We start from the raw sequence: 17,259 nt of genomic DNA on the forward strand, positions 1-17,259 counted from the left end.
ACAGAATATTAGGGGTTGGAAAGGACCTTGAAAGATCATCCAGTCCAAACCCCCTGCCAGAGCAAGATCATCTGGAGTAGGTCACACAGGAATACATCCAGGCCAGTTTTGAGTGTCTCAGAGAAGGAGACTCCACAACCTGGCTTTTTAGCATGTTCATAGGGCAATGAAGCACATTGCACTGTGCTTCACAAACCTACAACTGGAGAAAGACCCTGCAACACTCACGTCAGAGCAGGAAACACAAGGAAGGAGATGCCTTTTTTTCTGTCTTTCAGTTTTCCTATCTGATGTATCATAGAATCATAGAATGGTAGAGATTGGAAGGAACCTCTGAAGATCATCAAGTCCAAGCACCCAAAGGAGGATGGACCTAGGGCAGGTCACACAGATGGGTCTTGCAAGTCTCTAGAGAAAGAGACTCTGCAACCTCTCTGGGCAGCCTTTTCCAGTGTTCTATGACCCTTACAGTAAAGAAGTTCTTCCTCGTGTTGAGGTGGAACTTCCTGCATTCTAGTTTGTGTTCGTTGGCCCTTCTCCAAACGCCCACGTGTCTAAATTTGATGTAAGTGGATGCATTGAACCAGATTAAAGGCACAAACACTTGCCTCACCCATAACTTAGCTATCCATGGACCCAAAATAGGAATACTTACAACTCTTCCATGGATATCATCTGCTCTTCATTCTGCCATCTCCATTGCTTTCCTTTAGAGCTTTCTATATCTTGAAAAATGTTAGCTCTTTTCAAACAAAGAAGTCTGGTCTTCATGCATTTCCTATGGCTATCTTACAGCTATTCTTGAATGAAACTGAAGTGCAATTCTTAAAAGGCAACACCTTCTGCTAAACCTTCTCTCAGAAACAGGCATGCATCCGCCAATGAAATCCACTAGAGATGTGCTTCTGTGTCCAGAGAAAATACAACCTCATAATAATTACTGGGAGGCAAGAAAACACTGTACAGAAAGCAACTTGTTTTTACAAGTTGCCAACACTTGTTTTAAAACTTTGATTGTAGCATGCCAGGAACTGGACAAAGCAGTTAAACCACTTGAGTACCTGTTGGTTTTGGCCTACTTAGGAATAAAGTTTTATTTGGTCTGAAAAATCCATGTAGCTTTAATGATCCACTGTAGACTCTTGATCTGGGAAGGGTTGCAATTTTTTTGAGATTTTTATTCTCTTGAGTTTGTTTATATTACTTGTGCTCAGTGGGCTAGCAACTCTTGTGTTCCCTGCTCCAAAACCATGCAGTACTCAGCATACACTTGGGCTCAAGGGAATAGCTACTAGATGCATGCAGCTACACCTCATTCCTTTCATCTCCTGCTGTACATGAAACACTGTGAAGTAGCATCTGCTAGTGGGTAAATAATTCTGTTTTGTAAAAAACATACATGGACATCCCTTGTAACTTAATAAGACACAGGGGTAATTTTAATGGAAGTTTTGCCTGTCCAGATTGCATGATAATCTATTGAACTGGCAAGAGAGATGCTGAAATGCAGAAAGGCACTTCAAAAAGAACAGGACTACTAAAACAGCGTTCAAAGGATGCTGTCATCTTGGGCAGTTTTCTCCTTTCCTGTTTTACCTCTGCTTCCTGTGATGCATTAATTACAGATTCAGCCTTTTCAGCCTGTAATTTGTAAGCACTGCTTTATTCTTCATTTCTCTTCAAGAATAACATAACATAGCCTCTTTTATTTATTGTCCCAACAGAACAGTAGTAAAATTAGGGTTTGCATATTGAAGTGATCCCCACGCACTGAGATGCTCTACACAAACAACTAAACCAGCTGTGGAGCTTACAGGGACAAACCAACTCATGGAAGCTGCAGAGAAGAGGAATCTAACGAAGATCCTCTGTAAATGTGAAGAGAGGCAAGTCACACACAACTGGTCTGTACCCAACTCCAAGTGACAGCATTCTGCTGGCATGTAGGAGCTGATCTTTAGGCACATGAATTTTCAGTTTAATCCACTGTAATGACTCAGACCTATGAAGTTATTCGTGTTCCCAGAAGAGTAACAAAGATGAGGCATGACTGGAATAAAGTTCTGCTAGGCAGAAGCCCCCATAGGTAGAGGAGCTAGACAAGCAATACACCACCTGTATGGCCCAGCTACCCAGGCATGCTAGCAAAGAAGAAACAGTAATAACACACATGAAAATTACATCCTTGAGAAGGAAAGACAGCACGAGCAAAAACTTAAGGTAAGAGAAATATTTATTTAAATTTGCACAATAACAAGCTTATACTGAACAAATTCAATCAAGAAATAATAGTAAGTGCAGTAAAACAAGGAAATATTGATGACTTTTCCCATCAGAAAACATTAAGAAGCCATGCCTGTGCATCACGGGTTTTCTTTTTTGGTTTTTTGTTTTGTTTTTACAATAACTTCTTTTTTTTTTTTCCTTTTTTTTTTTTTTTCAGCGCACATACTGTACATATCACATCTTAGCTGTTAGGTTCTTTATTCCTGAAGGCTTCATCCTTTTATTGAAACGTCTGCTAAATTCTTCAGTGAGCAATCAAACACATTTTTGCAAGTTCCAAATACGATAACGTAAAAATCTCTCAATCTGGTTAAGTGTTGGACTCTCAAAGCTTCAAAAGACCCTGTAAGAGCTCTTAGTTGATTTTGGATCTTGACATCCTTATGTACAGCATTACAATGTGTCACTTCACTCTAGCCTAAATATTCTGCATAATGATGTCAGACAGACAAGTAGCCAGATCATCTGGGCCTAACTTCATACAAAGCTTTATACATCTGAGCTTGTCTTGAGTCTCACACAATTCACTCTGATTAACTGAGTTCATCACATAATCTGCACTTCAGATGGACAAAGTCAATCTAATTTTAGTTTTAATTTTGTACAATTTTTGGTCTTTTCTGTGAAGGAAAATTCTTTAATCAGAAACTGCTTGTGAGAGATAGGTGTTGGTGTCACAGTTCCTGAAGGCACTGTGGGTCCACTGAGCAACAGACGTGGCCATTCTAAAGAAAGGAAAAAACACGAAGGGGAATTGAAACAATCAACAGTTTGTACTAACCAGGTCAATTCAACAAGCTCAGCCGTTTGCAAACACCCACCAGACCTGAACAGGCTGATTTGTAAAATACAAGAGATGATCAAGTTTTGATTAGATTCATGACATTGTTATCATGTCCTTCCCTTGCTCAAGGGATGGGCTGTGGTTTGCTGTAGTCAGTATCTCCAAGCTACAATAGTCAAAGAAGCTGGAATCAGTTGGAAAAAGTGCTTCTGACAAAGGTATCAGGCATCTGCTCAAGTACACAAAGCTGCTGAACAAGACTTGGGAGTTTTATTTAGATCAAGCAGAAGGGACTCTGGTTTTTATTTAGCCCTGAATGCTTGAAGGTAATACATCCTGGCTGTAACACCAGCAAATACTAATCCACCAAGTTTGTCCTGATAGTCCAGACAATCGTCTGAGAATATTAGCAATTGAGGGAACAAATTGCCTATGGACATCATTGAAGCACTAGAGAAGTTGTTTTCTACATATCTACTACTTATTTTCTAAAGTCTGATGCTTACAATGAAAATAAAAAACGTGTATTATTTTTAAATTGCTGCCAAGACTGATTAAAGACCAAGGTCTGGATCACTCAAACATTTTCTTTTACTCCTCCTGTTACAGGAGTTCGACGATCCTACTGCCCACCTTCTTTGTTTGGGCTTTGTGACTAAAGTCAGCTTTGTATGACACCCAGGTTTCTGAATTCTTAAAGGATTTGCATAAACCTATTTTGCTATAGCTTGCCTAGAGAGGCTTATACTGGAGCTTTGACCTTCCATGTGATGCTCCACAGGAAAAGAGTAGGGTGAAACAGGACGATTGACACGGAGGACTAAACAAATCAGGCACAGCGTTAACCTGATAAGGAGAGAGTGGGCTGCTTGCATGCAAAACTACAATATCACAATGCTGCCATAATAAGCAGATAGTGCACTTAAAAAAGAAAACTCTGTAAAGAGAACTGAGTAAGATTTGGTGCCTGCATTGCTGCTGATTAGCAATACAACATTGAGAACACTGAATCTCAGACGTGTGTTAGAGAAAAATCACATGTAATTTATTTGATTTGCAGATGGGGAAATCAAGGCACATAAATCTCAGCAAGTTGTCACAGGAAAAAGGAACTTCTAGCACTGGAACTGCTGTAAGGCACCAGCTATAAATTCCAGAAGTATGGGTTTCTGCATGCAAGTTTGTTTCAGCACTCTGGGTGGTAGCTGGCTTTCTAACCATTAGCCACTCTGTTAGGTCACAATTTTCTCCTAAGCAGCAGCCCATTCTGACATCAAGGCAAATGACCAAGATTACTTGACATACATCACTTCCCTTGTAAAGGGTTATGCCTAAACAGCAGCAACTGCTGTTGCACACAGTATTGTGTCAAGGAAAGTGGATGAAGAAAGTGGTGCTTGACAGCTTCTGCTATGTGATCTGTTAGTCCCCATCTCTCCCAGAAGGAGGTGCTGAAGTTAGATTATTTTCAGTGAGCACCTTTTCAAAGTGGTTGATTCTACCATGTTCTAGAGTTTGATAAGCAACTTTCCTTGAGAAGGAGACAGGATAAAGATCAGAATCAACTGTGAATTCAGTAATAATTTAACATCTCTGGATGTATCCTGCTGTCTTTCTATCTGTCCTTGGCTACTGCCAAAACTCTCTGTTATTCCTCAGTACTAGATGATGGAAAATACAATTCATCACATGGACTTATTTTGAATGGAAAAAAAAATATTTAATGTCCTCTTCATTTGCATCTTTAAAAAGATATTCCAGAATTCACATACGACCATAGCCATTCATTTTTCTCCTCAGACAATGAATTCCTTTGACTACAAAAAGTATAAAATGCTCTATACATGTTGATTCTGTTATCCATTTTAAAGAAAGGAAGCTATTTAACCATGTAACTAGACCTTTATTTGTCAATTATTATTATAAAAAATTAATTCAATCATTCTGACAACACTATAGTATCATACAGAACAAACTTCTTGTGTGAAGTCTAGTCTTACATATCTGTTCATTCCTGTGTGTTTCCAAGACAGCATAGAGCTATACAGAAAGATCTGTGATGAAACTTGAATTGAGCTATACTGGCAAAAAAGCAAAGTCCATTGCTGTGTCCACAGCACAGGCTGTTGTCCTGCTTCCAAGCTGCTAGAATATTAAAGCATCCTTTTAGAACACACAAGGGTAATGTTAACTGAGATAAACACTTTTACTTTTATCTCTGGACACCAACTACCCACAGAAAGGGCTCGGTGCTTTAATATTTCTATGCACAGAACAAGCTGGGAAAGAAGAATCTCAGCCTTATTTTTATGCTTCTTACCTTGCACTGGCAGAGGGTGCACTCTGTGCCATGCTTGATCCAAGAAGATCCAGTGAAGCGAACTACGTTGGTTTCATCCAGACAGGTTTTAGTGATGTCATTGCGAATGGTATCGGCTTGGCAGGGGTCAGTGACACAGCGCGGGCAGCACTCGTTTTCGGGAAGGACACTGAATTCACAATCTACCTCAGGGCATGCCAAGGGCCAGCAGTCAACTTCACCTTGCTGTGTTCAAATATGAGAACAAGAGGAAATTATCAGCTCTTATTTCCTTTCGTTACCCATTTCTCTGACTCAGCACAATCATTCTTAGCTGGCTAGATTTATCTGTCTGGTCCTATTCAGAAGTCAGTGCAGAGAACACCAATATTCACTGCCTTTGGGAGACACAGCAAGTTGGATGTTTTATCATCATCTGCTGTTCAAGAAGTGTATTAGATTTTACTTACTTCAACACACTCTGCATCAAGCTGCAGCTGAAATGTCTCCATAAGCATCATGCAACACAGGATATGGGTCTTGTGAAGTCCTGCTTTCAACAGGGACAGAAGCTTGTACTGTAAAACTAGTTTCACTTAGGTCTTACTTATGTTCAGACAGTTGGTTCACCAGAGAAAAGTTCTCAAATTCAGCTCTGGCTCAGCTACAGTTTGTCTTTTTCATGGTTACAAATGCATTGGCTGGACTAAGGGTGTTAAGTTAGCAGCAGCCCAGTGCAGCTGGGAAAACAAGGGTGTTTTCAGTGAGAGGACCTCCACCCACTTACCATTCACCTAGACTTCCAAACTTCATCACAAATTCTGCATGATGGGTTCAGTACAGTCAGGGTACGAAATGGTCAAAAGAGAGACTTGGACTGGGCCAGGACATTCTTAGGGGAAGTTACTGCAGTAACTGCCTGTACACACATCTAAAGACATCCAATTATTCATGCTAGTTACTAGAAGCTAAGGTCAGCTTCCCTTCAACTTCTGAGCAAAGGTCAAAGTTTCAGATCTGTTGGTCAAAGACTTCACAGAAGTCATTACTACATATTTCTTTTGAAGCAGGTCCATTTCTGATCTCCATTTTATGTAGTTCAAGCACAGTCTGGAGTTAAGGGAGGCAAAGAGAATGGCATTTGGCCCTAGAAAATAAGTTTATTTACAAAAACTCTATCTAAGGGGATAGATCAGTTTAAAAAATATGAGTTCAATGCCTCTAGAGCAAAAACTGGAAAAAGCTCCCAGAGATTTACCGTAGCTTTAAAATACACTCCTCTTGTTGCAGAAACTATTGTGAAGTTACTGTTTTAAAAAATTCTCATCTGGGTCAATTTTCATCATTTGGATTCACATGATGGTAAAAATGAAAGCAATCTTAAAGCCAGTCACTGATCTTGCTATTTCAATTTATTTTTTTGTACTGTCAGACAATACGAGAAGCAGACAGTATGTCTTCAACCGAGAAAAGAAAAATCCCTGACAACTGAAAGAAAGTAGACTTTAGTTACAGAAGTAGTGTCTTGGAAAAAAAAGAAACATCTATTGATATCTCAGACTGCAGGTTGTTTTGTTTTGAGACATTTAGTGAAGCACATATTTTACTGAAGTTTAGCAGTGGTAACAATGAAAGCACAGTGTCTGCAGAAATTGCTTTCTGGCTGTTATTTGTGATTCTCTGACAGGGGAAAGCTGCTAGATGGACTAGGCTTTACATTTGGAGATAGCCTGTGATAAAAGATAGCTGTTTTTATCCTGGGGTTTTTACTGCCATGGAAACTTCCTGTGTGGCATTATGCAGAACAGTTGTTTCTCAGACTGAAATAGATGCCTAGGAAAAAGATGACAAGCTTTAACAGATTTAAAAAAAAAAAAAAAGTCATTTCATAATCTTCAAAAATATACCAAGTCTTCTTGTTTTATCTGTTACCCAGAATGAATAAACAAATTTTAATCTATTGGCATCTTTGAAATTATCAACCATGGTAAAAAATACATAGAATTTCCTTATACAGCTTCATCAGCCTTTGAATGAGTGAACACATGAGTGTTACTGCGTAGGTGCCACATCTAAATGACCTCCACTCTTTGCTGAGACAATTTTTACAATTAAATAATTTCTATGATGCCTATTGCATCAAAATACACTTTTAGTTGGGACATGACAATACTGACAAATATCCCAAAAAACTCAGATTTTGATTGTACACATACTCCAGAGAAAATTAAATGGATGTTAATGCATGAAAATTAACACTTTGCAGATCAGAATATCTCATATCCTTTTTGCCTCCTGTCTCCACTGCTGTAACCAGGAGTCTTACCAAACAGCGACACTGCTGACAGTTCTGTATCCAGGAGTCACCACTGTTGTAGGAAAGCTCCCCACTCTGATGTAAGCATTGACTGCTGAGCCTTGGGTCACACTCAGGACAGCAAAACAGGTCAACAGTGGGATTTTCACAGTCACAGACCATTCGCCGACACATCACATATCCACTCTGTTGTTGGAACACAGGCATAGAGCAATGGCAGAGATGAGACCAACTCCTTCAGTACTTGTACCAAAATTTGACTTTTTGGCATGTTCTAAGCTACTAGCAGCTCATGAATTTTGCCACTGCATGATATCTCCGTCAATATACAATTCAAACAGAGGCAGAAACCACAATACACCCTTTTAACTGCCAAAAAGTTTTCCTGTTGTCTTTTATACATCCTTCATACAACCAGCTCTCACATAAGTGGATGAAACCCAAGGGTGTCTTTCCCAAGGGTCAAATTTCAATGGATTGCACTAGGTTTATGTCATTCTCATAGGGATGCTAGTTGAGTCTTGCTTTAAAATTCCAGATTGTTCCCTCCCTCTCTCTTCAAGGCGGAGGCTTGACGAGGCCCTGGGCAAACTGGTCTAGTTAGGGATGTCCCTGCTGACTGTGGGGAGCTCAGACTAGATGACCTTTGGAGGCCTCTTCTGGCCTGGACCATTCTATGATTCTCTCCTGTAATTATTCACATAAGGAAAATTATAGATAATTTAAAATTAAATTCATCCCCATTAAATCTGAGCTGCTGCAATACTAAGGACTTTGTCAGCAGCGTATTTGGCGTTCATTATCCATCAACACTTAGCTTAGGATAAAGCTTTCCACAGCAAACATTTGAGAAAGTTGAGCTGAACTACTCTGCAGATACAGAACCCATTTCTATTTATAGCCATCTGCTAGAAATATGGGTGTCAGTCACCAGCTCCAGTATATGTCGAGACTGACAGTTCCTTTGCATGAAAATGCTGTTACTCCCACCCAGAAAACACAGGTGGCATCTCTGCTAACAAAACAGTCATGCTTCTCACCATGTCATATAATGAACCTCCCAAGGAAGTCTGACTCATGCAGACTGGAGAGAGACTCCCCAAACCCTCCATAACTCCATTTTTCTGTAGCACCACACATGCACCTGAGAAGGGAGCTAAAACCACAATTTCACCTCAGTCACAGCACTCTTCCTTTCACCCCTACTACCATCTTGCAGAAGCAGCTACTTCTATTTCTACTGACCTGGCATGAGCAGACAGAGCATCTGTCATTCTCCAGCACCCAAATCTGACCGTTGTGCTTGATTTTGTCTTCATGGATACAGTCTCCTGTGCAGTTCTTGCCATGGGGACATCGGCAGTCATACCCACCATCCAAGTTAAAGCAAATAGTGTCATTGGCACAGCTATGCCTTCCAGTTCCACATTCATCAATGTCTGCAAAAACATGCCATGTGATGCTTTTAGACCACATTCAATTAACAAAAATGTTCCTGCAGCAGTCAATATAAATTATTCTTGGCCATTAAAGCCTTCAACTGAAAATTAATTTGCACTTCATCTGAATGGGAAGAAATAACTTAAAAGTCCACAGAAAAAATATTTTTCAAGTCACATCAACTTTTAAAACATGATATTTGGAGTTTTGCTATGCATCTTTCTAAGTGAATGCTGTTGAGTAAGGGAGGCAAAATGAAGAAATCACACACACACACACAAAGTATTAATCTCAATTCCTCATAGTTCCACAATTCTTTGTGGCAATGATTCAGGAGAAATGAAACAAGAAAAGCTGCAGAATCCTGGTTTCAAAACCTTTTGCTGGGTCTGTCTAACACATTTGAGTTCATTTGCTAATGTGAAAGGTTATATCTGATCCATAAGTTCATTTAAGCAAGCACACCACACATTATGTTGCATCATTTATTAGGGTGTGCAAACTACAATATTTTAGTTATTCAAATTGTGGTAACATCTACAGTCCTTATTTCTAGCACAGGAAATAAAGTTTAAAAAAAATCTTCAGTAAATAAAGGTAAACTACTTCAAAACATATCTCAAAGAATTCAAGAGTACCTTTAATGGTCTGCTTTATCAAGGTACACACAATTATTCTGTAAGGGCAAACTAGCAGCACATGCTGCCTTCAGCAGTCACTATTTAGCTTTTTCAGCTGTCCATCTGGGAAAGTTCTGGAAGTAAACAGCTACATGCAATAAAACATGGAAAACACTAGAAGAGTAAAGACTAGATCTATGGCAATTGTAAATATCAATACACTGAGTTCAACTTTAAATACAATTTCATAAGAGTCTGGTCCAAGCTCTTCGGGTTCCCCTAAAAAGTAGAACTGTGATATTTAACCATCCAACAGATCAGTATAAGACAAAATAAGCAATATGGGCATACATGCATCTCTCACCATCAGCATAGCAACTTAATAAACACTCAGCTTTAGGTTCAGTAATAGAAATGAAACCTCCAATTCACCTCAAGCATATTCTATTTAAAAGCAAAGTAACTCAATTATAATTTCAATTCAAAGTGTAGCTGCAGTCAAAAAAAAAAAAAGCAAACAAGTTGCTAAAATGAATATGAATTGGGATGAAAAACAGGAGGGAAATTATTAGAATTCCAATGTATAAAAAAGCAACATTGTTGGTTTACTTCAAACCCTGTGTGCAATAACAGTAGCACTATCTCCAAAAAAATACTGCAAAATTACTAGGGCTTATGGGAAAGATGAGAAAAATGTCATTTGAAAAGAACTGAAAGTAAATGGATTGTTCACCTCTAAAAGAACATCAGTAAGAAGGGCTATAACCAAAAAAATAATGAATCCTCCAGAGAATCTATGTTGAGAGCACATTGCCTAACACACAAGACAGGGGACAGTGAAAGAAACCGAAAGACAACAAACTGCAGTCTGATAAAAGGAAATAACTTTTCATACAATGCATAAACAAACTGTGACACTCAATGTCACAGTGTTAAGAGGGGGAAAACATTGCATAACTAGAAGTGTTATAAAGGCAGCAAGAATATTCAGTTTGCAATGCTAATGTATTTTGGATTACATTTCATGAATTAGGGTCAACAGTGCCCTCATTTATCTAACAGAGAATCCAGAACAGCAAATTATCTCACGTCTTTGTGTCTTCTACCTTGCTCTCTTCTGAATAATATGAATTCAGCCATGGTGGCAATAGGGCAGAAGGTAACTGGGATCATGAATCTAATTCCATGGGACTGTTCACATGGACCTGAACAGCTGAAATGTCACAGGTACATCAGACAGGGAATCCCACCCAAACAGTGAGGATACCTAACTGGCTGCACAACCAGCCTTGAAGGTTTTTAGACAGGTTAGCTAAAAGGAAAGGTTTGAGTAATGCTTGTCTGGGCAGAGCAGAGGAATGGAAGAGCTGCTCTCTCCTTCTTCTGCTTCCTCCTAAATCCACATTGAAAGCAATACAATCTGGCAACTTAAAATTAAGATCTCCATATACACACTCAAACTGTTTTTAAGCTATGCAATAAAGAGAACAAATAAAAACCCTATTTAAATATAATGATGCAGATTAACAGCAGGATTCTCCTTATCACTGGAGTAATTTTTAATAAATCACAGTCTGACACTTGTGTTCATTTCTTTAAAACACTCTTGCTCAAAGTTTTCACATAGCTAGTGTCATAAATGAGTAACTTCTCAATAACCTGGACACTTAGCTGAAAGCAGCCATATATATAATGAGACGAAGTTCAGCTGTCATGTAAATAAGAACAGTTTCCTTTCAACAACAAACAGTGACCTTACAAACACTAAGCCTGCATTTGGCACTTATGTACAAGTGTGTTTCACGGTTTTCCCATGAGAAAAAGTCTTCTGGGTTTTGTTTTCCAACATGGTAACAGTCAGTGCATTGTTACTGAAAAGAATTGAGGTTTCATCACTGACTCTGCTATTGAGCCAAGCTTACCCGACATTCAGAACTTATAAAAATCTCAACCTTGTTTTTTTCAGTTGTTTTATTCATGAAAATAAATGTTCTGGATATGGCAAGTTAAATATCCCTGGTCAAAGCAGGAGCTATTCACACTTTGAATCTAACCTAATCAGAAATAGCAGTGTGTTTATAATGCAGCAAGAGAAACAAACTTCACATGCATGAAATTCTCATCTGCATTATTCATCCACATTAAACTTCAGGCATTATCTGTAAAGAACTTGCACACAAATCATCCATACAAAGCAAAACTTTGTTCAGCTTTTTTACTTTGTATTTATATGGATGGTGAATTATGTTACTGACATTTTGTTTACAGCCATAACCAGCTCTCCAGTTTCCATAACCATGTGGAGAGGGCCTTTGCATCTTTTGTGCTTGAAAAAGAGAGAGGGGAGGATTACAGGCTGCATATTTTCAGTATACCCTGGCACAGAGGCAGGTTATTATTGCTCTCATATGGGTTTGTTTTTTTATTGGTCGGGTTTTAATTAAAAAAAAAAAAAAAGGCAAACAAACCAAACAAGCAAAGCACACAAAAAAAATGTGAAACACACAAAACCGCCACAAACATGCAAATAGAAACAAAGCTGAACCCTCCCCCCCCCCCCCCCAAGACAACAAAACAAGCAAGAAATAATGTACTTCAGCCTATTTACAACACACTGCTTAGGAATGAAGTGGCTTGAAGGTTATGACATTAGAACATTAAGTCTCCTAACACTTGGGAGGTTTGCTTCAGAAAAAAAATCAGAAACAAAATGTTACTAGTTATCTAGTAACTAGAGTGCAGAGGAGGGCAGTGAAGCTGGTGGAGGGCCTGGAGAATAAATTTTATGAGTGACTTAGGGATCTGGGGCTGTTTAGTTTGGAAAAGAGGAGGCTGAAAGGAGACCTCAGTGCTCTCTACAACTACCTGAAAGGACATTGTGGAGAGGCTGGTGCTGGTTTCTTCCCACAGGTAATAAGTGATAGAACAAGAGAGAATGGCCTCAAGCTATCACTGGGTTGGTTTAGACTGGACATTATGAAAACATTTTTCACAGAAAGAGTGGTCAGGCATTGGAATGTGCTGCCCAGGGAGGTGGTTGAGTCATCAAGCCTGGATGTGTTTAAAGATCATTTGGATGTGGTGCTTGGGGATATGGTTTAGAAGTGAACCTTGTAGAGTAGGGTTATTGTTTGGTCTTGGTGATCCTGAGGGTCTTTTCCAACATGAGTGTTTCTGTGATTCTGTGATCCAGTGCTGAATTCAGGACCAGATCTTATTTACTTATGCTACAGTAAAAATTACAGCAGCTTTGATCTGGCACACTTTTAAGAATTTTTCTTTTCTTGCCATCATTCTTGGCTACAACTTACAGTTGCAATGACAAAGGAGTATGATGGATGAAGAAGTAATGATACATGACATAGAAAGCCAGGAGTTAATTGTATTGCAATTTCATACAGCAAAAATACTGGACTAAAAGCCACACAAAATGGTGACACTACCCAGAATGATTATACTCCATTTGTGATACATGAGAGACTGCAAAGGCAGAAAACTCCATAAAAATGGGAATATCAATTGCACCACCAGGTTGTGACCCAAGGCTGTATTTAACAGATTTACTAGCTGTGTCTTGGAACAGATAGTCAAAGAATCCCAAAAGTACAAAACACCATTTGACTTGGCCCTAAGCAGTGTGCAGGCTCTGACTCAAATGACTCTAGTGGTAACCAACAGTGACCACAGTGTATGCAAGTTCAATGTCTTTAAAAATATTTACTAGGCTGTAGTAGTGCTTAGTTTCAAAGAGCGAAATGTGTTAAAATGTTGAAGTTTTAAAGATTAATTAAAACTCATGACTAGAAGGATAACATGTTATCAGATAGAAATAAGAGTGTTTAAAGATTCTATATTAACAATTCAGGGTAAGCATACATTACACTAATCAAAAAGACTTTGAGGGGGGGATATATTTCGTATACAGTAATACTTTATTTGAAAACATCCTGAGTTTCCTTGCATAATAAATATTCCTTAATGAGCTATGTGGCATGGAAAAAAAGAAGTTGTTGCCTCACAGGTCGATAGTGGGTTAATTAGTAAGTAGTAAACAGCAAAAAATAGTCAGGTTATCACAATGGAGAGTTGTCTCAGGGAGGTTCCCCAAGAATATGTGCTGCTCAATATACTTAGTCATCTGGGAGAATGGAAGAACAGTGTGATGAGGACTGTTGACAAGAAAGTATTAAAAAAAAATATAGTGAAATATGGAAGCATTTCAGGATATTGACTGATCCAACAATAATATGTCAGATAAGATTGAGTTGTAAGGTGCATGGGGAAATACCCATCTATTCAAAAACCAAATCAGTCTTTTAGATCTAGTCTGGAAAGAGATCTTGTAGCAACTGTGGACAGCTCTAAAAAAAAAAAAAAAATGACAGCTCAATTAATATTTTGGACAAATCCCCCACAAATACAATATTGATGAGAGAACTCGCAATAAACACACAAGGAACACAAACTGGGCACAATTAGAAGAAAAGCTTGTGTACACCTTGCTGGGAAGTGACAAAGGGCTCAGAACTGTCTCTCCTGTGATGAGTGCTATCCAGACTTACATGCAGGATGTCCACAACAGGTCTCCCTCAGACATGATTTCCTACCAGAATCATTCGAGTATCAGTTAAGAGTGCCATCTATGTAACAAAAGGTTAACATTTGTATCACTGAAAAATACCTTCTTGGAAAAGATTGGTTGGGAAGGTGGACAGTTTCTTTGCTCTGAAGATACTGAAGTTTCTCTGTCACCTTAGCTCTGAGGAGTACAATTGCCTCAGCAAGGCGAGGACAACAGAGCAACTTTTTTGCTTAAGGCAAGAAAAGAAACAGTGAACTTGATAGGGAACCCAAGCTTGTGCTAGCAGAAACTTGGTTTCTGTTCTCTGTCTGAACTAAATCTACTGACTGATGTAATAATTCTTCAAAGAGCAAATGAATTATGAATAATTTATTCATGACCATGCAAGCCAGCTGTCATAGTTCTTAGCAGATGTGGAAGATGAAGAGCTGAGACTTCAGATGCCAGTAACAGCATCTTCACAGAAATGTTGTCTCCTGATACAGTAAATGTGTTCATACTACTGTCTTATAAAATGTAATGGTCAAGTTTCTGCTTTATTAGTCCTTTTATAAAAATTGATTAACTTAGCCAGTTTTGCACCCTGCCCACACTCCAGAAAAATCTAAATACTAATGTGTCTCCATATCTGCTTGCCTGGTGATGCTTAAGTTGGGTTCCCAAACTCAATAATGAAGCTTTAATGCCTGTTTGGGATGGATGGAAAAAGAAGTTGCTTTTTTTGTTGATCTTTTATGATCATGAATAAAGGTAAAAGGATTTTGATGGAGCTTTGTGAGTGCTAGTAAGATTTCCTGCTGAAGAGCACTGTTTCTTCATTTCCTGTTGCCTTAAGTGCTATCAATACCAAAGCTTTTGTTAAACATTTCCAGTGCTGCAGAAAGATCTAAGTGTAGGACTCTGAACTGACAGCAGCTTTTCAACTACAAGAAATTCCATGTACTAGTTAAAATACTGGATGTAGTGTGAGAAAATTCAGGCATCCTGACAGTCAGTAATTCCTCTGTCTTTCAGATTCAGAGACATGGATGCTCAAGTGACCATTTTGGACCTTGTTCATTCGTTAAGGCTGGGGAGTATCCTGAGTCTTATAATATGCTTCTATCCCCCATTATCCTGGATTATGGAAATCACCCAGCCCTCTGTGTTACCACACAGAAGAAAAACATAAGACATTTCAGAACAGAAAGCCTAATCTGTGGGTTCACATGGAAATAAACCACAAAACAAAAACAATATAGGTTTTTTTTAATTGGGCATTCTGGATTGATGTTTCCCAATTGTTTCATTTGCACCTACCTCATTTAAAGGATGTGGTACTTGCTGAGAGTAAAGGCACATTGATCTCATTCTGTTTCAACAACAGTTGGTACCTGCCCAACATTCTTGGTGAGTCCTAAGAGGCTGCATTAATTAAGTGAGCTATTCTTTGTACATGGAAATTTGTTGGACAAAATGTCCAACAACTAATGAGGTATAACCTGCACTATTCTGATAGAAACGAATGCAGCTTCTTTCTTCAACTGATTTTGGGAGCTTTTAGACAGGGGTCAAATTCAAAGGAATCAGGCTCTTGCAGAGAACTGCAGACCAAATATTAACAGGGCCTGAACATTCTTATTTTAGGATTTTGCCCTTGGTGGTTCCAGTGTTCTTAATGCAATGAAGCTTGAGGTTGCAATATCTATCTTAACCTGGCTCTCTTTTATGAAATGGCACATGAGAGACAATCTTCAGAGCACCAATAAGATTGTGTAAAGAAACTATAAAGAAAAGCTGTAGAGGTGAAAAGAGGAAGGTACCAGGTAATATACCATGCTGAATGGTTTATTTACATATATATATATAAAATTTAAGACTTCCCAAACCCATGCAGTTCTCAAAGACTAAGCAATTGATCTTTCACCATTTTTTTTAGAAATACAATGATGCATGACATAATTCTATTTCCAAGGGAAATGCAGCAAGTACTGGTAAGAGGTTTAACTCCTACAGATGTATTTCCTATCATTTCCCTCAGTAATAGTTATTACAGAGACCACAGGTCTACCCAGGAATATAATATGAAGCAAAATTAATAGCAAAAGAATCTCTAGGTCTTCCATCGCCTGTAGGTACAATAAAGTGGGACTATGAATTTCTGTGTTCAAGTACATTAGTCAAAATACTCAATATTCTCATTCATGCCAAAGAAGCAGCAGTAGCCAAGGTCACTATATGTGTAAAACAGGCAATTCAGCAGCTATTATTTCATTATCAAGCACTGACAAAGTCTAATGCTACCAAGGAGACCAACTCTAGCTAAGAACATTTAGTACGATGTTCTAATGGTACTATTTCCTGCAAAAAGGGTAGGTGTAGTTGTGGTATTCTGATAAAATAAGGTTTTTAAGCAAATGCTGCTGTGCCTCTGTGATCTTGGAGGCTTTGTTGAAGGAAACATGAAGCTGACTATCACTGACCACAGAGGTGCTCTGTGTAATGCTATCAGTACCTGCTTAGGGGACACAAGCAGATTTGAGGAAGACCATATAGAACAATCAAAAAAGAAAAGATTTGAACCCTTGCTTCTTTGGATTCTAAAGGTTTTCTGCAATGAAAGAAAAGCAACTAAAATTTACACAAGATGAGCCAAAGACAGGCCTATTATGCACTATGTATATAAAACCTTACTTTGAATTAATCATCTTAGAAAGCAAAATGGACAAGCCCTCAATGAATATTCCTAACTCTCAGGAGGTTTCAATTCTTTGTCCCAACAAGAAATCGTGACAGGAACAGTTTATCTTCTGTGTAGCTCTGCACTGTTCCTTCTATGGCTCTGCCAGGTGTAATGCTTGGACAAAAGACAAAGCTTCACAGCACACTGGTCCTGGATACAGCAAGAAGCTCATATAGCTGAAGTGAGAAGTGGAGAACTGAGATTTGAAA

At 38.7% G+C, this 17,259-nt stretch overlaps 1 protein-coding gene across 1 annotated transcript in view; it reads right to left on the reverse strand.

The window, feature by feature from the left end:
• Positions 1-2,960: 2,960 nt before the first annotated feature.
• The window catches only part of NELL2 (neural EGFL like 2), a 153,541-nt gene continuing 139,242 nt past the window's right edge, over positions 2,961-17,259 (reverse strand). Inside the window, exons 17-20 of the mRNA XM_054399534.1 lie at positions 8,932-9,125; positions 7,696-7,872; positions 5,391-5,615; positions 2,961-3,011 (exon numbers count right to left, since the gene is read on the reverse strand). Of these exons, the coding sequence (XP_054255509.1) occupies positions 2,961-3,011; positions 5,391-5,615; positions 7,696-7,872; positions 8,932-9,125 (647 nt within the window). The remainder of the gene's footprint in view (positions 3,012-5,390; positions 5,616-7,695; positions 7,873-8,931; positions 9,126-17,259) is intronic.

This window comes from Indicator indicator, chromosome 3 (assembly GCF_027791375.1).
Source record: "Indicator indicator isolate 239-I01 chromosome 3, UM_Iind_1.1, whole genome shotgun sequence".
In the NCBI taxonomy this organism is placed as follows: domain Eukaryota; kingdom Metazoa; phylum Chordata; class Aves; order Piciformes; family Indicatoridae; genus Indicator; species Indicator indicator.